The following is a 21,530-nucleotide window of genomic DNA, read 5'->3' on the forward strand; positions in this document are numbered from 1 at the left end:
GCAAAGTTACATTCTTGAAAGAATCAGCAGAAAATGTGTGGAGACAGGGGAACATGCAGTGATCCTATCAGATATGACGCTAAAACATTTCTCCTTCATCATATGGAATTAAAGATTTCAGAAGCTATTTCTAGCTTTCTTCTGTACAGAAGCATAAAATTCAAAAACCAGACAAGGGAGAAATACATTTATTTTATTATTTTGGCATCAAAGATCTCATTCACATCTTTAAAAGTGCAAGTCTATGTTGTTGTAATTAGGGAAGGTGGTAATGTCACTGGGCTGTTCCTCCCCTCCAGGGATAAGGTTTCAGATCCCACCACGGCAGTTGTGAAAATTTAAATTTGCTAATAAAGTCTGGAATTCAAATGATGACCAGGAAAATGTCTTTGATTGCTGTAAAAACCTATTTGGTTCATCAAATTCTCCGAGGGAAGGAAATCTGTTGTCCTATCCTAGTCTGGTCTACATGTGATCCCAGATCCACAGCAATGTGGTTGACTCTTAACTGCTGTCTGAAATTTCCTTAGCAAGCCATTCAGTTCAAAGGCAATTAGGGAAGGACAATAATTACTGGTTTTGCCAGTGAAATGGAAATATGCTTTGAACAAAACCTCTCTTCAGGCAAAACCATTCAGAAATTCCATGTGTATTTATTAGTACTTCACTTCACTAACACTTAACACCTACATCTTGTCATGACTGACTTTCCACAGCTGAATCAAGACATTAATTTTGCCTTATCACTCCTGAAATGCTCTTAGTTTAATCTCAGAATGGGGAAACCTTCAAACGTAATAATGTTATCCTCAGATGTTACTATTTTCCTGTTACATGTGTATAAAATGCTATATTTTAAGATCACATAAACGAACAATAATACAGGGCTCTTTGCATCAAAATGGTAATGTCCATACCTCTGGGCCATGAGGTTCAGTCCCAGCGGCGTGTAATAATATTTCTGAACAGGTTGATTAGAAAAAAAATACAATTTACTTTCAAAAATAAAGGCACTGAATGCTCTTCCTGGTAGAAGAATTGATTCTGGTTCGTTCTGTATTCAATACTGCAAAGCTTTCATATTTTAACTTAGAGACTAGGCACCTAACGAGGGCAAGAACACAGGCCCGACGCTGCTCCTAGCACTAGTCCTGACCAAAACACAGTTGCCCTCCGCCCAATTTGAGCACATCAATCTCAACCAAACCTTGGCAGGCCTCCAAGTGTAGTTACTGGGCCCTGGTGTATCCCTTTGCACCAGCCCTGTGCCCAACACACTAACAAAGATTTGGGACAGGAATTGACCTTTCACCCCTTTAGCCGGCCGCACCATCCAATTCAATTATGGCAGGTCTGTTTCTTTTTTGCTCTGTATCCCTTGACCCCAAATCTAATAAAAATCAGTCAGTCAATCTCACTCTTGCAAGTCTAAAATACTCCCCCATATCCACAGCCTGCTGGGTGTGTGGGGGTAAGAGTTCAGGATTTCTACCAATGTCTCCGTGACAATGTGAGGATAAAGGACCTGAATGGAATGATGTGGTTGATAGATGAAGCTAAAATGAAAAAGGCTATCTAATCTGTGTTAAATGAAGATTGAAAAAATGCACTAGTTATTTTAGTATTTCAATTTATGAGTTATGTAGATTTAATTCACATCTTGCAAACACTTCCCCAGCCCAAATATTGATTTTTGTGCTGTAATTCTTTTTTACAAATGCTTTTACAAGATGTGGGCATCGCTGACAAGATCGGCATTTGTTGTCAATCCCTAATTACCCTTGAATTCCGAGGCATGCTCAGCCATTTCAGAGGGCACTTCAGAAAAATCTGCTTGATGAGAGTCTCGAGTCCCACGTTGACTATGCCAGGTAAACTTGGCAGGTTTCCTTTCCTAAAGGACACTAGTGAAACAGCTGGGTTTTAACAATTGTTGGGGGTTTCATAATCACCATTACTGAAACTGGCTTCCAATTTCAGATTATAAATCAATTGAATTCCAATTCCATTGTTTGGATTTGAAGTGAAATCCCAAGACCATTAGCCTAGGTTGCTGGGTGACTAGTCCAGAGACATTACTATAACATTATTGCCTTCCTAATTTGACCAGCAAATTAAAAAAATCCATAAAATCAGATGGTTCAATATACTGGAGACTATGTTTACTCATAACAAGTCCACAATTGAAGAAATATTGGGTGGAATGCTTAGGGGTCTGCAACAACATGGGCGACAATGAGATGTGTGGCAGAATCAAGTCACAAATGGCGAGCAGCACATCGTGGAAATGATTTCATTCCATTTTTGACAAATGTCGTGAGCAACGTGGTGAGATTCTCACTAGACAGCAGCCAGATCCTGACTGCCAGTCATTATTGATCGTTGCCTTGTTAATGCCACAACGTAACTCTTCATATTCATAGTCCCATCATACCAAAACTCAAACAAGCTGATGTCAGGAAAACACATCACAAAAACCAAAGCACGTTCCTCATGGATGTAGCTTGCCACCTACTCCAAACCACTGCCACCACCATGTTGGCGGCCGACATAATCTTAGGACATGATCGGTGGCACTCACCAAACACATTCCTCCTCCCCAGTCATTTGTACCTGCCAAGGAGAAAGTAAGGACTGCAGATGCTAGAGATCAGAGCTGAAAATGTGTTGCTGGAAAAGCGCAGCAGGTCAGGCAGCATCCAAGGAGGAGAATCGACGTTTCGGGCATGAGCCCTTCTTCAGGAAAGAGGAAAGTGGGTCCAGCAGGCTAAGATAAAAGGTAGTGAGGAGGGACTTGGGGGAGGGGCGTTGGAAATGCGATAGGTGGAAGGAGGTTAAGGTGAGGGTGATAGGCCGGAGTGGGGGCAGAGAGGTCAGGAAGAAGATTACAGGTTAAGAAGGTGGTGCTGAGTTCGGAGATCAGAGCTGAAAATGTGTTGCTGGAAAAGCACAGCAGGTCAGGCGGAGATCAGAGCTGAAAATGTGTTGCTGGAAAAGCGCAGCAGGTCAGGCAGAGATCAGAGCTGCCAACCCAACAAGACCATCCTGGAACCTCTACCATTCCCTGCAGTGCCCTCTGGAAGCATTTCAGGGCACACCAGCAATAAGACTGAAACAGTGCAATGGGAATACTTTGAGTTCAGGGACAGCAGACAGTTTTCAGACTGCACTAGGCTGCATTTCAGGAATAGTTGTTTGATTCCTTAACTTTTGCTCACCTAACACTTAGCTGCTTGGTCATAGCCTACCTGCCTTGCCTTGCTGTGCCAGTCAATGCAGTCAATAAAGCAGACAGCTTGCCTTGCTGCTGAGCATGCTCAGTTGAGGGACACACATCTTGGTGCACAGCAGTGTACGACATCAATCTCACACTGGCACCATGTATGCAGCAAACACACTGCACATGCAGCAAGCAGATGGCCATGTTTCCAACTCTAAAGGGAGCAGTCATCAATGATGTCCAAGGCAGCACTCAGTCAGGGGATCGGGGCACACTAGATCAAGGACAACATTGTGCTGTCTGAATTCCCGAGTGGCAAGTACAGAGGAGATTGGTGGTGCATGGTTCCACTTCCAGCTAGTGCCTCCTGGCACCACCTAGTCACCTCATGAGGAAGGAGTTCCTGCAGTCTGCACCAGGTTCCCTGACTCCATGCCTTCATTCCTGAGCTCCAGTGGATGAGGTGATGGAGTGTACGTGTGTGGGTACCAGTTTAGCAGCCCCTGACACACTGAGCCTTGTTCACCAGGGCAGCTGCCAACCTGGCCATGGAGGCTGGCAGACAGTGACATGAATCGTTGCACTGCTGCAGATTCCAGGCAATGAGGGTCAGTGCCTCCCACATCCCTGTCTTCTGCTCCTGCTCCTCACTGCGCATGTGATTACTGACACTACGGGGTCCTCTCCTGCTAGGGGCTGAGCAGGTGCCTAGTCTTTGACAGCCCTCCAAGGACCAGTGGCCTAAGGTGTTTCTTACTTGGTCAGCTGTGGAGGTACCACAGAGAGAACCATACTCTGTGCATACAGTGCCCACCAAGGTCTCTGCATCTGGGCAGCTGGGAGTGTAGGTGGCATCATTGCTGATACTTCATCCAAAGCTTCAGTACTCTAGTGTTGTGAGGTGCAGGAGGGAGGTTCTTCCATCACACTCGGCAGCTCCTCCACAGACTCTGCTGTGTCACCTGTAGGTAGGGGGGCATGAAGGTGTCATAGCTAGTGGTTGCAAGTGCTGTATGATGACTGAGACTGGCAGTTGGGTTCATAGGGAAGTAGTCAATTGGCAGGACATGCATGTCTCAGCATTCCCACAGAGACACAAGGGCCAGGATGCTTTCCTCATAGGGGTTGAGGACTCGGACATTAGGCCCCCTGCCCCCACATTCAGTAGCACAGCTATTAGAGCTTTACGTGTGAGGGAAAAGTGATGAGGTGTCCCAAAGGATTGCAGAGGCAACATCAACAGCATGAAGAGTCAGTGAGGGGTAGGAGTGGGTGAGGGAATGTACTGTAGACAACAGTGAGAGTAAAGGAGCATGAGCTTTGGAGAGAGAGATGGGCGACAGGGATTGAGTGAATGTGGGGTGGCAGAGAGAGGATTGTAGCACTTAACTTGTCAGAGTGGAGAAAGTCATTGATGTTCTTTGTGCATTCTTTGGCTGCTCCCCCGCACCTTGGAGATGACACTGGCATCATCCGCCAGTCCCTGAGGAAGAGGACTCCTCTCCTTTGCACCAACATGTTCACCAGGACCTCCCTGTCAGAGAATTACGGCGCTATTTTCCCCACCTTCACCATGATCCAATTCTCTCCATCAATGAGCAGAGCAGCTTCGGAATGCTCACACTCCTCTGGGCGCACTGTAGCAATTTGAAGATGGTGCACGAACAAGTGATGCCAGTCGTGGTATCCGCAGAATGGAGAGTTGATTAAGGAAGGGCCCATGGAAAAAGGCGGAAACCGGGTGTGAGAGAGGCCACGTGGTGGGCTAGATAATAAATGCAGCGACTTTGCTAAGATATTGCGAAAAAACTCACCAGGCCTCACAGTGAAAAAACTCTCGCAAAAAAACTGATGCAACATTGACTTAACCAAAAGATTATTTGGACAAATTAATTCTGAACCTGCTTGGCCTGGATCATAGCAGGAGTAAACAGTTAGTCAGCTGGGCATATTTTTGATTCCAGTCATCAGTTTAATTCTTTTGTTTTCAGACTAAAACAATCGGGGTACATTCATGATAACCTTTGAATAAAGCTGAACACAAATGGAACTGAAAACAAAATGTTCATAATTTTCATCAGTATTTCACAGCAAAGGCAGAATGCAACAAGGGAACATCAAAAGAACAAATTACTATGAGACCTTCAACACCATTGTAAAAACAGGACAGTGAGGGCAGTTGTATCATGCCATGCATTGTAATTTCCTACTGCTCACACAAACTGTAGTCAATGGTCAGGAGCATAGTTGCATATCAGCTTATAAAACTATTCAAGTCATAGGCAGTGACTAATTCAACAACAACTTGTATTTACATAGAGCTGTTGGCAAAGTAAAACATCTCAAGATGTTTCACAGTTGTGTTGGCAAACAGAATTTGGCACTGAGCCTCATAAACACAGCATAGGTCACATTAGCATAGACACAGAGGTCCACTTTAAAGGAAGAGATGTAGAGGAAAAAGGAGGTGGAAATGGAGGTGGGGGAAATCAGTTCAGCTCAGGAGCAGGGTAATCACCAGAAGAACACTCCAAGGCATCTGCCAAAGGCCACCCACCTTGTATTCAGGGATCCCACAGGTCAAAATTCAAGCAAAATCTCAGTTATTTTATTCCTTTGTTTTTGACCAGTTATTCTGTTTACCAAAGGGTTTTGTCACTTCGAAAAATTGTAGGGTATCATGGGAGCTGTAAGTCAAATCCAAATCCACACTTTAACATTGCACAAAGTGCTGATTACTTCTGCGAGTTGAATACCCTCTCAGTGACCCTTTGTTCATTTTCTTATTTTTCATCTTATCCCACCTACGAACCTGATTAGCTCAAAGTCATCCAAATGTCACTTAAGAAAAATCTCTTTAAATATAATGAGGAAAGTCAATTAAACAAAAAAAAAAGCAAATACATTTGTATTTCCATTTATATCTAACACAAGATTAGAAACATCTTCCAGACAGCACTATTGAAAAACAACAGACTGTCTTTTATAATTAGATGCAACATGGCATAAAATGTTGTATTTAAATATATCTTGAGAGGTACTTACTTAGAAACCAGCGAAAAAGCCTCAGAGCAGATGGGAGGGCAGGGAACAAGTTTGATGAGAAAATGCCCTAGAGCTGCTGGAAAATGAGCCATGGTAACCTTTTCAAGAACTGACTGAAAAGTATTAACGTCAGCTGCCTTGGAGCTTTGGTCTCCTCCTCCAGTGTCCAGAATATTCCCTCCGTGAAGTATTAAGATAAGGACACGAATCTTGCACTTTTCCTGTTGAAACATACAAATCTGAGAAAAACTGCAACTACAAGCGAAAATGTCCAACTGACTTTACAAATATGATGCACTCAGTAGTCATTATTTGTAACCTCGAGTGAATAAACCATGACTCGTCGTACCTGGCTAATGCAGGTTTCCATTTCAACTTCATTATGAATGTATACATTGGGGAGGGGAAAACTTTAAACCCATATTTTTCAATAATATTCTTAGCCAAAAAACTCACCCCTTTCTTCTCCTGAAGATACTGATTCTTAGTCAAGTTTCCTTTCTTTGTGGAAATTATCAGCAGGTTATTCAAATTTTGAAGTAAATCTCCAACAGGGACTAGCATCCAATCCATTATTATAAATTATCACTTAACTTTGTGTTAGTTTATTTGTATGTACTCATGAAGGTGAAGATTTTAGGGCTAGGAGGCAGGGTAACTTCTATTTTGGTACCGCACCATTCCATGACTTGATTGCAACTTAGTGCTAAATCAGGACACCTTTGTCCTATGCTATACTCATCAGTAACTAATTGAAGGTGGCACTATTCAGTTGTTTTTAAAATCAATTCAATTATGTGATATAGGCTTTGCTGGCTGGTCAGCACTTGTTTGCCCATGCGTAGTCACCCTTGTGAAGGTGGTGGTCATCTGCCTTGTTGCATCACTGTAATCTACTTGGTGTAGGTAGACCCACAATGCTGTTAAGGAGGGAATTCCAGGATATTCACCCAACAACGCTGAAGGAACAGCAAAATAGTTCCAAGGCTGGGTGTTGAATGGCTAGGAAGGGAACTTGCATATGGTAGTGTTCCCATACATCTGCTGCCCTTGTCCTTTTAGATGGAAGTGGTAATGGGTTTGGAAGGTGCTGTCTGAGGATCTTTGGTGATTTTCTGCAGTGTATCTTGTAAATGATACACATTGCTGCTACTCAGCGTCAGTAATAGAGGAACTAAATGTTTGTGGTTGTGGTGCCAATCAAGTGGTCAGCTTTGTCTTGGGTGGTGTCAAGCTTCTTGAAAGTTGTTGGAACTGCACCCATCCAGGGAGTATTTCATTACACTCCTGACTTGTGCCTTGTAGGTGGTGGACAGGTTTTGGGGAGTCATGGGTTTTGGACTCTCTTCAGGATTTGTAGACTTTGACCTCCTTCTGTTGTGAAATATTATATATTAGTCCCATTGAGATTCTAGTTAGTAGTAATCCCCAGGGATAGGAGGAGATTCAGTGATGGTAGTGCCACTAACTGCCACATGTTGATGGATGGATTCTCTGTCATTGGAGATGGGACTTCTGTTGAATGAATGTTACTTGCATTTTTGTCAAACCAAGTCTTGGTATTGCCCAGCTCTTGATGGATTTGGATATAGACAGCTTCAGTATCTGAGGAGTCATGAATAGAGCTAAACTTTGTGCAGCCATCAACTAAAATCCCCACCTCTGAAATTATAATGGACGGTAGCAGCTGAAGGTAGTTGGGCATTTTATGTGGAATCCTTACAATGACAAGCTAACCATTTTGTCTGAATTTTAACACTGTTGGCTCCTTTTGACCCCACATTCCCTCACTCATTATTTTAATATCAACTACACAATATCACCAATACAAAATCCTTACTGCTTGACTGAACACACTATACACATTCATATCATTGTTACTAACTCTACAATAAAAGATTAGATCACAATAGTCTTTGAAGTCATCATCTTTCAGAAATATGCTGTCTGCTAAACTTTAAAAAAACCCACAGAAATTTAGAGCACAGAGAGGCCATTTACATCATTGTATTGATGCTGGCTCATTGATGGATTAATTCAAAACTTACTGCTTATCCCGGTTTCTTCCTGCATCTCAAATGGATCCAGATTTCCCTTATGAAATAGCCTATGCATCAATCATTCCCTTTTGCAAAAGAATCCCTGTTCCACAAAGTATCAGTGTAAACAGTTATCTCCAAACCCCTTGCTTCAGTCCATTAGTGAGGACTTTAAAAAGGTTGACTCCCTTTTTTCAATTTTTTACAAAAACTTTTCATGAAGCACAACAGAGAGCCATCAAACTAACGTAGTGACACTATTTTTATCAAGTAAAACACATATTTCAGTCTTTTCATTATACTGACCTCCATGTCCTCCTGTCCTTCTATACTTCCTTGTGTGCGACATCCTTGTCTAATGATATTGTCACTGTACATATCACCTGCAAGGAAAAAAAAAGGCTCTTAGTTCTTATAACACAGTACCAATACGCTGGCTGCAATGTGGGCAATGAGGGTTGGAGAGGTGGTGCATTGGTGAGGGAAGAGAGAGAGAGAGAGAGAGAGACAGACAGACAGAGACAGAGACAGAGAGAGACAGACAGAGACAGAGACAGAAACAGAGAGAAAAACAGACAGAAACAGAGACTGAGAGGGAGGGAGACAGTAGCCCAGTATAAAATCTGGTTGCTCCTCCAATCCACTGACTTGATCTCCATGAGCCCCAGGGGAATAAACTGCCTTATTGAGAGCATCACGGTTGCTATTGGGACTCTGAGATCTCTCAAGGTCATTTAATCACTGATCTGCTGTGTCTGGATTGGACATCATACCCCAAGAACTGCCTGTCAATGAAAGGCCAGCAGCCTTATCATACCAGCACGGGAGTGGTAGCCACTGCCGATATTGTTGTTAAGCCTCCCCAGGGGATCAGCAACGGATCGTCCAGAGACGGACAAGCAGCGATTAAGGAGGAAAGGAACTAGTGAGCAGGGGTGGCAGCAGCTGGCATTAAGGGCAAGGGGATGACAACCTGTATGCTCCCCTTTCCAATGTTAGGTGGCGCAATTGGACACAGCGTGCCTTTGAACAACGACATTTTCTGGAAGGCTATAATTGCAGAGCTGCCACCTTGAATGGCCTATTCCCTGCCTGCCACTGATTGAATACCAAACAGTAAAGGACCAAGCCCTGAACTTGTTAATGGGTTGAAGGCTGCCCTCAAGCCTGCTCTGCCTGGGCACAGCCAGAGGGAGATGGAATCTCCTGATCACACAGCTCAGCTCCAAGAGACATTAAATTTAACAGTTTGACTTAGCAGACAATTGGTACAAATGACTTAGCTGACTCATTTAAACCGTAAAGTCATCAGAGCCCATAAAACAATATACCATAATGCATTTAAAATAAAATTATCAAGTATAATGTTACTTTTGTGATTTCCATGTCAGGCTATTTATTTGTCATTCAAAATGTGTGCACCATAAATCTGAGTCTATTCAGCAGTCGGCAGGTCACATGTTCTTCAAAATCATACTGGGGGAGTACTGTATTACTGTAAGGAGCAGTTTTCAAACGAGTCACCAAACTACAGGTCTGTCTGCTCAGACAGATGTAAAAATCCCATTGGCACTTTTGGAAGAAGAGTATAATATCATGCATATAAAATCAAAGAATAGATTGTTCCCACCTCTTCCCTTGGACAAAATCGAGAACAATGTCAGCAGTTATAAATGTAACAAATAATAGCACCCGGTGCAATCAAATGTGCATTGTTCATGTCTCACTTCATACGAGCGTAGTAATTCAACAAATGCCTTCAATACGGACAAAAGAAATGGCCTTCCAAATAGAGGGTGATACAGTGGCTCAGTGGTTAGCACTGCTGCCTCACAGCACCAGGGACCTGGATTTGATTCCAGCCTCGGCATCTGTCTGTGTGAAGTTTGCACATTCTCCCTGCGTCTATGTGGGTTCCCTCCCACAGTCCAAAAATGTGCAGGTTAGGTGGACTGGCCATGCTAAATTGCCCATAGTGTCCAGGGATGTGCAGGCTAGGTGGATTAGCCATGGGAAATACAGGGATAGGGTGGGATGCTCTCCGGAGGGTTTGTGCGGACTCGATGGGCCGAATGGCCTGCTTCCACACTGTTGGGGTTCTAATGTTCCTTTTTTTTTAGAAGTATGGCATGAAGGATATTCATATCACCATCCCCCTCATGGCGAAACTTATAGTTTTGTCTCTGTGCCCATATCAATATAATGATTATGTAACTCACTGCAATGTGTTTAAATTAGAATGCCAGGCATCAATTAATTCATAGGAATGAGAAAAGCAAAATCAAACTAAGTTCAACGCTGACTAATGTTGGTAAGATTGAAACGTGCAGAACTTTGTAACTCAAGAGTGGATTTATAGATCTTTATCAACTTCCATGGGCAAGGCCCACAAAGGGTGTGGGTTATGACTACATTTATTGGATATATAGAAGTCAATTTCAACATGCAACAAATGGTGATCATTTTCTTCATTTGCCATTGAAATAGTACTTGGCAATTTCATTTGTATATTAAATGTGCTATGTCTTAAATGTATCCAGTTGGCATTTTGAGCTTCTGAAACTTTTCAAACATTGGTGCATTGTTGACTTAGTCAATGACTATTAATTTGATTCATCTCTGTCAAAGGTCTACTCATCTTGGATGTCGGTTTGCTCGCTGAGCCGGAAGGTTCATTTCCAGACGTTTCGTTACCCTACTAGGTAACATCTTCAGTGGGCCTCAGGTGAAGCAATACTGAAAATTCCTGCTTTCTATTTATATATATATATATATATATATATATATATATGTTTATAACCCAAACATACAAACAGAAAGCAGGAATTTTCAGCATTGCTTTGCCTGAGGACAACTGAAGATGTTACCTAGTAGGGGAATGAAACGTTTAGAAATGAACCTTCCAGCTCAGTGAGCAAACCTACATCCAAAACCTCAACCTGAGCTACAAATCTTCTCAAAACTCGCTAAGGTCTACTCATTTTTTCAAAGTTATATTTCCAACATTTTGTCTGCTCGAGACCACAGAATTTGACTTGAGTAGTCTTTACCTCAGGATCAATGATAAATCTATGAGCAAGCTAAGTACAGATGAATGCATTAATCAGCTCAAAGACTTTTGTTCAAAACAGGAACTTACTTACCACAAACACCATATAACATATCAAGATGAGACTGTTTTATTCAATATTCAAATTTTGTATATGACTGTGAAATATTAGATATATTTCACACAGATATATCCATTTATACAAGGAATCTATGTTGATTTTAGTCCTTTCTGAGATGCTAGCTATATTAACATGTGCTTCTCCAACAACAGCATAACTGGTCCTACCTTAAATGCACCAGCAGCTGATATTCACATGATATATTTTGCCTATTCACATAGAAAACAAAGTCAGTGGGAGCAAGAATTGGATTCAGGCTTTGAATTAGCCTGATTTTCTTGCTCATAAATCTTGCTCAGATTTATCACCAATATATGCTCTCCATTAACAGCATATTATATAAGGTATCTGTTACTGATCATTGCTCGATTAACTAGATAGCATAAACTGAAAAGGTTTCCAAACAATTCAGAACAAATCATCTCAATGGTTGAGAATTTTGTTTGTAGCACCTGACATTGAGAAAATGGTTCCTGAGCAAGGAATGGGAATGACAAGGGGAATGCTCCATTTATATTGGTGTCTTGCTCATTTACTCAAAGATAGAGAAACATTTTAGCTGACTCTCAGAGCTAGGCGCATGTATCTTCCTCCAATTAGACTGTCTAGAGGGCAACTATGCACCCCCCCCCCCCCCCACAACCACAGAAGTCAAGTCCCCAGGGGCATAAACCCCACACAGCGATAGCCAATGAGGCTGGTGGCTCTTACACTCAGCAGTGCCACCTTGGAAACCGTGGCCACTACCAGAAGGATAACCCAAATCACAGGAACAAGATGTCAATTAAGGGCTTTTTTGGGGGGGAATTATGGGGTGAGACAGGGTGAGAAGAGAGAGTTAAGGGGAGAGATGCAGCAGGAGCTGGAAGCTAGGGCAGGGTGTTGACTCTCAAGAAGAAAATCCTGTCCTAAAAAAAAATTGTTCATCAACCTGTTGGGACATGTTTCCGTGGCCATTACATCCTGAGATGAACTCCATCCTTTTGGCCTAGATGTAGGGTTACTCCCTGTTTGCCTCAAGACTCTAACCCTCTACCCTATCTCCAGTCCCTCAAATGCACACAAATTAGTGCAAACTGAGGAACGGCCAGCCCACCCACAGACTTACAGTCTGCCTGCCTTAGTTTGCCAATCAAGTTGAAGCTGAGACCACTGCAGCCCAGGATATGGTTCCTAAATGGTCATTTATCAACCACTTTAGGGCCTCAATTGACAGAGGAGTGGGAAGGTCAAGTTTGAGCCTTCCCATCTAGAACTTAATTTGGATGGAGGTGGAGTGGTACTAGGGCACTGGGACATCACCACACTGCCCCATTAAGTTGCCTTCCTGCCTCAGGCCTGTCTGTCACCTCTGAGACCAGAAGATTCCACCTGATAATTACTTTGTTTCTGTTCAAAATCCGGAATCTTTTCAACGTCAATGGATGCAAATTGCAAAATGGTCTAAAAACACTTTGGAAAGGTTTCACAGTGATGTGTAAAGTTTCATCACTGACATTCAAATAGATGATCTTACAATCACTTCAAACACTAAGGTAGTGCTGCAGCAGTTGGCACAAACACAGAGGCCCAAATAGGTATTAGCAATTCTCATATCAAGTCATTTTAGAAATTACCTTACACCATACCAAGAGTAAAGCCCATGCCCATCATATTGCATGACATTAGCCCAGCACAGGATAAAGCAACTCCACACAATCCAACAATCAAAATGGTTTTAAACTGTACCTAGTTGAACTGCAAGTTTGTTGTTTCTTCTGTTGACTACTGGAAGGTAAATTTGTGGACACGGAGATATTTTGAAAATTCTAACCTTGATGCCAGCTTTGCCACCTGCCTGCCCCAAAATGCAACTACCAAGTTGTGGAGATGAAGGAAGTGATTTTAAATGAAGAGACCTTGGTAAGGCATGGACTGGCACAGTTAATCAAGTTTGACTTGCTTTTCTTTAAGCAGCAAAAATAAAGTACAGCTTGTCAGTCTAAGGTCCACTGTTGTCTATCTCTATTTGCAGTAAATTATTTGCTACTAGAGGAGTCATAGAATTCTAAAGCACAGAAACAGACCCTTCAGTCCAAATCATTCATGATGACCAGACATCCCAATCTGACCTAGTCTCATTTACCAGCATTCGGCCCAGATCCCTCTAAACCCCTCCTATTCATATACCCATTCAGATGCCTTTGAAATGTTGTAATTACACCCACCTCCACCACTTCCTCTGGCAGTTCATTCCATACACACACCATCCCCAGGATGAAAAAGTTAACCCTCGTGTCCTTTTTAAATCTTTCCCCTCTCACCTTAAACCTACATCCTCTAGTTTTGGTCTCCCCCACATTATTCATACCCCTCACGATGAAGTCAACCCTCAGCTTCTGACACTTCAGGAAAAATGGCCCCAGCCTATTCAACCTCTCCCTATAGCTCAAGCCCTCCAGCCCTGGCAACATCCTTGTAAATCTTTTCTGCATCCTCTCAACTTTAACAACATCCTTCCTATAAAACAGCAACCAGAGTTGCATGTAATATTCCAACAGTGGCCTCACCACTGTCCTGTACAGCCTCAACATGACATCCCAACTCTTTTCCTCAATGCACTGACCAATGAAGGCAAGCAAGTTCAAAACGTAATTTGTGATTTTAAAGTGAACAGCTTAGATTAGATTCCCTACGGTGTGGAAACAGGCTCTTTGGCCCAACCAGTCCACACTGACCCTCTGAAGAGCAACCCACCCAGACCCATTCCCCTCTGACTAATGTACCTAACACTATGGACAATTTAGAATGGCCAATTCACCTGACTTGCACATCTTTGGACTGTGGGAGGAAACCAGAGCACCCGGAGGAAACCCACGCAGACACCGGGAGAATGTGCAAACTCCACACAGACAGTCACTCAAGGCTGGAATCAAACCTGGGACCCTGGTGCTGTGAGGCAGCAGTGCTAACCACTGAGCCACCGTGCTGCTCTTATTCTAGTCTGTCTAAAATACCTAAGGGGCAACTTTTTCATGCAGAGGATGGTAGGTGTATGGAATGAGCTGCCAGAGGGAGTGGTGGAGGCTGGTACAATTGCAACATTTAAAAGCATTTGGGTGGGTGTATGAATAGGAAGGGTTTGGAGAGATATGGGCTGGGTGCTGGCAGGTGGAACATCTGGTTGGCATGGACGGATTTGACCGAAGGATTTGTTTCCGTGCTGTACATCTCTATGACTCTATGGCAATTTTACAAAAAAAAGCTCAGCTACATCTTGACCATACGAAGGATTTACAGAAGTTAGGTAGCACCTTACTGATAATGTTAACCCATCCAGGATAGAGAAAATGGGATCAACAGCTAATTCTGTCCATGGGTCTTACTGACATCTCTCCACAGCTTCCACTCTTCACCTGCTCTTCCGGGCAATTGAGAGGGACAATTATTGAATGAGAACAGGAAGCTTCTGTAAATATGCAAAACAAATCTTTGGAGCTGCTCTGTTGTTATTTTATCCAGAAGTCTGCCTGGGGATTGTGGCTAATGTAGCACAAAAAAAATTCAGAGTTAGAAGTGACCCCAAAAGGGTATGCATTTTTCTCTCATTTAAAGCTTAAGAGCACCAAGATTGTTAGATGTGATTCACAAGGCACTGCAAGAAAAAAATTGTATTCAGGCTTCTAATAGACACAATGAAGTAAGTGGAGATCTTTCGTTTATAGGATCGCTATCTCTCACTTTTTGGTCCATAAAATTTCCTAAGTTTTTTTTCAAAATTACAGTCAGTTTATTACATAGATTCAGAGCTATGTAATTGCATAGCTTGTAAATAATAATCAATCTCGATTTAACTTGGACAACATGGTAACTCCCCATGGCAAAAGGCAGCAAAGAGTTAAATGATCTCTGTCGCAATTGACTATAGCTAGAAATTAACTGCTGCCACATTAACTACTCAAGTGACAAATAAGGGCACAGTTTTCAATTGACTTGAGACTTAATTTAAGTTGTCTACCATGCAAAACCAATAACAAGGTAACAACAGCAACAACTTGTGTTTAAATAATTGTGTTACAATAATAAAACATCACAAGACATTTCACCTGGGAGTTACAAAGCAAAATTTGACACTGATTCATATAGGGTAATATGAGGGCAGACGATCAAATGCTTGATAACATGAAAGGTTTAAGGGAGGAAAGAGAGATAGAGAGATGCAGAGGCTTTGGATGGGATTTGTAGAGTTTACGAGCAGGCAGCTTATGCCACCAGACAGAAACAGAAGAACATTTACAATCGACCACTCCTTTCAATGTTTTTCCTATTCCATGTGATGATATACTTGGGTGCCCAAATTACTCCCCTGAAATTTGCCATGTGTAGAATTACAAAGCACAACTCCATACCTCACTAAGGCATGAGAAATTGGAAAACGAATGTCCTATTGTTAAAAATCTGACATTTTCCACATTTCTGAAGAAAATATTTAGCATCTTGTGGCAGCTTTCACAACACTGCTGTGATTGGCATAACCAGACTGTATCGAAAATGTTCAGGGACCTGCCTTTAGAAAGTTCGGGGCAGGTGTACTGAAAAAGGAAGTAAAAGACATAAAGACAGACTGTGAAGAGTGATTAGATTAGATTACATTACATTACAGTGTGGAAACAGGCCCTTCGGCCCAACAAGTCCACACCGCCCCGCCGAAGCGCAACCCACCCATACCCCTACATTTACCCCTTACCTAACACTACGGGCAATTTAGCATGGCCAATTCACCTGACCTGCACATCTTTGGACTGTGGGAGGAAACCGGAGCACCTGGAGGAAACCCACGCAGACACAGGGTGAATGTGCAAACGCCACACAGTCAGTCGCCTGAGGCAGGAATTGAACCCGGGTCTCTGGCGCTGTGAGGCAGCAGTGCTAACCACTGTGCCACCGTGCCGCCCACGATGGGCAGCTAATGTAAAACAGAATATAACAGTCTTAAATAGACAAAGAAATTATACAAGGTTCATGTCAACTGGCATATTATGTCCAATTCCAGGCACCATTGTTTGAAAAGAAAGGCAATGCATTAAGAGAGGCTACAGAAAAGATTTCCAAGAATAGTTCCAAGAACGAGACACCTCAGCTCCACCCACTGATTAATGAAGTCCTCCTTCCAGGAAAGTGAAAGGAGTTTGAACATGTTCAAAATGATGAGGGATTTAGATAGAGCAGAGAGGAACTCCTCCCATTGATAGAAGGCTGGAGAACCAGAGAAAATGAATTAAAGTGACCAATTCAGGCAGCATCCGAGGACAGGCAAAATCGACGTTTCGGGCAAAAGGTATTCCTGATGAAGGGCTTTTGCCCGAAACGTCGATTTTGCCTGTCCTCGGATGCTGCCTGAATTGCTGTGCTCTTCCAGCACCACTAATCCAGAATCTGGTTTCCAGCATCTGCAGTCATTGTTTTTACCACCTTAAAGTGACCAATGGCAAGTTGAGGAAAAGCTATTTTAAACAAGGAGCTTTCAAAGTGGGATTGGACAAGTACCTGAAGACAAAGGCTTTGCAGTGCCATTGGAGAAGGCTGGGTTCATATAAAGGGCCAGGCTGAGTTGTCCCTGCAGAGGGCTGGCAGAAATATTACAGGCCAAATAGTCTCCTTCTGTATTCGCCTTCAGCCCTGTACATCAATTCTATGATTCCAACTGCCTTATTTAAAAAAGTTGCATTGAAAATTAATGAACAAGTGAAAATTCCATTAACATTTAACATCTCTGCATGCTCATTTTGCAGTCACGCTTTCTCCAATCACTCTTCTTTTAACTAATTAACCAGCATCCGATTGGTCTGGACATTATGATGGTGCCTTGTGTTCTGGTGAAAAAGGAAGATGCCAATTACTATTTTTTATTTACCATGGAGACAAAATGCTTTCAAAAAAATATGTTTGGAAGCATTTCCTAATATTATAGATAAATGAATGTAAAAAAGTATAAACATTTTATTTACAACTGAAGTTTATTAAATTAATTATGATTGTTACATTTAACCACCATTAGTAGCAGCCGAGTAAGGGGAACTGAAGACAGTATGAACAGTTAGTAGCAGAGTGTTTAAAGTTAATCATTTTTCTATTCTTTCTCTATATATTTTGGTTAGTATTTAGTTTTTTTTTTCCTTGCTGGAATGAGTGAAGAAGCTGTATATGAATTGAAAATACTGCATCAAAAACAAATTCTATTTTCTTTATTCTTTCGTAGGATGTGGGCACTGCTGGATTGTCCATGAGCTGAGTGACTTGCAAGGCCATTTCAGAGAGCAGTGAAAAGCCAACTTGTAGGACCAGGAGTCAGATGTTGGCCAGACTGGGTAAGGACAGCAAAGTACTTTACCTGGACGACATTAGAGAACAAGATGGAGTTTTCCAAAAATCATTGCTGGTAATCATAGTCACAATTATTGAGACTAGCATTATATTCCAGATTTATTAACCGAATTTAAATTCTATCAGCCACCTAGTCAGATTTGAATACATGTTCCCAGAGCATTAACCTGGAGTTCTGAGTCACTATTGCACAGGCGTGACAAGTATGCCCAATCGCTCCCCAGACAATTTCCATTTAGAAATCATGGCCTGAATCTCCACTAGACTAAAGCCTGATTAATATTACTGGACAAGTAGATTGAGTCTCTATAATTGAAGAATTCCCTTTAACCAAAGGGCAAGATCAGCTCCTGTCTCACTAAACAGTGGCAGCTCCTCCTGGCCAGATTCAGTCTGCGGTCTTAGGTATTCATTTCTCATTGCTCCGAGAGAATGTAAGAACGCACATCAAAGAACAGTACAAAAATAACTCCAGGTGAAATGCTGATCACAGCAAAAAAAAACAAACTGAGATTCAGAGAATCTGTTCGATAGTAAGCTACGATAGAAATGATGGAACAAATGGCCTTCTTCTTTGCCATAATGAGACAATTGAAAATCAGTAATGGGATGAAATATTTGAAATTAATGCCCAAATCCAAATTAGCCAGAGGAAAAAAAAAGTCTTTGCAACATTGACTTTTTGAACTCAACAAATCCTTGTACTAATTATATATTGCATTTGTGTTTGTGATTTTTGCTTTAAAGTACATCTAAGCTCCAGGTAGGTCTGTTCTAAAATCTGATTTTTTCAAACTGCTGACCTGTTGCATTGATTAAAGGATGAAGAAGCAATTTACAATAATGAGTCTCCAGCACAACAGGCTGCCTCGCCTACAAACCACTGACCTGTCATTTACAGCTCCAGCCTTTTACTTTTACATGAACGAACAGTGAAACAAAATCTGGCCTGTTGTTTCTTTTTGATCAAACTATTCAATAGCCAGATGGAAGGGTGTTTTTTCTCTTTATTTGCTTGCTGAGGCATAGATGTCACTGGCTGGGCCAACATTTATTGCTCGTTTCTAGTTGGCCTTGAGAAGGTGGTGATGAGCTGCCACCTTGAACCATAACAATTCCAGGTTTTTGACTTATGACACTGAAGGAATGGCAATACATTTCCAAGTCAGGATGGTGAGTGGCTTGGAGGGGAAATTTTGATGCCATTTTGTCCTTTTAGATGGATGTGATCATGGGTTTGGAAGGCACTGTCTAAAGGATCTTTGGTGAATTTCTGCAGTGCAGCTTGTAGATAGTAGACACTGCTGCAACTGAGCATCAGTGGTGGAGGGTCCTGAATGTTTGTAGATGTGGTGACAATCAAGCGGGCTGCTTTGTCCAGAGTAAAATCAAGTTTCCTGAGCATTCTTGGATCTGCATTCATCCAAACAGCTGATGTTTATTCCATCACATTCCTGACTTGTGTTTTGGAAATGATGGGACATCAGGAGATAGGGGTACAACAGTCAAGGTCTTTTTTCCCAGGGTAGGGGAGTCCAATACTACAGCACATAGGTTAAGGTGAGAGGGGAAAGATTTAAAAAGGACCTGAGGGGCAACTTGTTCACGCAAAGAGTGGTGTGTGTATGGAACGAGTTGCCAGAGGAGGTGGTGGACGCTGGTACAATTACACCATTTAAAAGGTATCTGGATAGGTAAACAAATAGAGGGATGGGGCCAAATGCTGGCAAATGATACTAGACAAGTCTAGGATATCTGGTTATCAAGGCCGTGTTAGACCAAAGGATCGGTTTCTGTGCTATATAACCCTTTGACTCAACCAGCTCAATCAGTAGTGGTGCTGCTGGGCCATTCTTGGTGCTGGGCATTAAAACTCCCCTCAGCCAGAACACATTTTGTACCCTTGCCACCCTCAGTGCTGGTTCCAAGTGTTATCCAACGTGGAGAGGCACTGATTCATCAGTTGAGGAAGGACAATATATAGCATCAGAGTCATACGACATCAAAAAAGGGCCTTTGGCCCAGTACATCAACAGCAACCAAAGAAACACCAAAGTACAGCAATCTCATTTGTCTGCACTTGGTCCATAGTTAACTACGCCCAAGTGTTTGAAGTACTCATCCAGATGTTTCTTAAACATTGTAAGAATACTTGCCTCCACCACCATCTCAGGTAGCACATTCTATTTTTCAACCTCTGAGTGAAATAATAGTCTCAGATCTTCTCTAAAAGACTTACTCCTCATCTTAAACCTATGCGCCATGGTCTTAGACACATCTGCCATGGGGAGAAGATTCTTACAACCTACTCTGTCTATGCCTCTCATAGTTTTGTACACCTCAATCAGATCCTGCCTCGCCTCCTCTGCTCCAGGTCAAACAAGCTCAGCCTATCCAGTCTTTCCACACCATGAGACCTTTTGCCCCAGGCAACATCCTGGTGAATCTCCTCTGCACCCACTCCAGTACAATCATATCCTTTAGGTAGTGTGGCGACCAGATCTACACACAGTATTCCATCTGTGGCCGAAGCAATTTTTCATACAGGGGCAACAAGACTTCCTTGCTCCCGCATTCTACATCGTGGCTAATGAAGGCAAGCATCTTATATTCCTTCTTCACCAACCTGTCTACGTGTACTACCCATACTGACACCTTTGAGGTAATCAGCAGGAGATTTCTTTGCCCACGTTTGGTGCATGCCAGGAGACTTCATGAAGCTGGCAAAATGTTCATACAGAATGTTAATAAAACATGCTCAGCAGTCAAAAGGAACAATAACTAAAAGATTCAATTAAAGCACATTAAGTGGACAAATTCTAATTTGTAACAATTTATCAACAATTTGAGTTGTGTGAGTTTGAATTACAAACAGTGACAGGTTTTGTTGGGTTTACAATTGAGGTATTAATCAGTATCAGCTATCCATTAGGAAATTGGGAGGGATTAAGTTGCTCTCAATCCAAGTGACAGCCCATTTGCATTATGTCAGATGATGGATTTTAGATTTTATGTTACATATTAAGTTCCTATTTAAATGGCCATTCTAAAATTATTGCAAAATGTTTTTGTTTCAAAATAGCAATTACACTGCAGAAACAGCACAAATCCAAGTCCAGGCCCAATCTGTTATTAGAATGGAGTAACGTCAGACTCTCAGAGAAGGGGCTGATGTCCATAAGGATCTCCAGATCCTCTGTTGTGATTTTGCTTTTTTAGGCTAGTCTAAAAAATGTGTTTTTTATTGAATCCGATGCCCTTCAAAATGAATAAGTAATTATTTCTGAAATGATGTCAGTGTTTAAAAACAACTTGAACATCAAAGTAGAAAGCCCCACCTACTGACTTGAACCAGCCTTCGGGTATCCTAATTACTAAATGTTGACAACCATCATGATATACTACTCTTTGTGTGTTAGTGCCGTGGTAAGTGACATGCACTAGGAAGTACCAAATATTTCACACAAGAAATTGTTTCATTAAGTATACAGAGCGCATTGGGGTGGTGATGTATCTACACCTGGGTGGAAATAGACTTGACAAAAATAATTTGTTTTATTCAGAAACATAACAGACTCAAGCAAGACCGAGAGAGCTGCGAATGCTGTAAATCAGAAACAAAAACAGAAGTTGCTGGAAAAGCTCAGCAGGTCTGGAAGCATCTGTAGAGAGAAATCAGAGTTAACGTTTTGG

At 42.0% G+C, this 21,530-nt stretch overlaps 1 protein-coding gene across 3 annotated transcripts in view; it reads right to left on the reverse strand.

The window, feature by feature from the left end:
* The window catches only part of pitpnm3 (PITPNM family member 3), a 658,838-nt gene that overhangs the window by 243,354 nt on the left and 393,954 nt on the right, over positions 1 to 21,530 (reverse strand). For all 3 annotated transcript variants that reach the window (XM_043718503.1, XM_043718506.1, XM_043718505.1), the window contains 2 exons: positions 8,611 to 8,687; positions 6,266 to 6,486 (listed from right to left, as the gene is read on the reverse strand). In XM_043718503.1, coding sequence (XP_043574438.1) covers positions 6,266 to 6,486; positions 8,611 to 8,687 — 298 coding nt within the window. The remainder of the gene's footprint in view (positions 1 to 6,265; positions 6,487 to 8,610; positions 8,688 to 21,530) is intronic.

Source organism: Chiloscyllium plagiosum, chromosome 28 (genome assembly GCF_004010195.1).
Source record: "Chiloscyllium plagiosum isolate BGI_BamShark_2017 chromosome 28, ASM401019v2, whole genome shotgun sequence".
Taxonomy (NCBI): Eukaryota; Metazoa; Chordata; class Chondrichthyes; order Orectolobiformes; family Hemiscylliidae; genus Chiloscyllium; species Chiloscyllium plagiosum.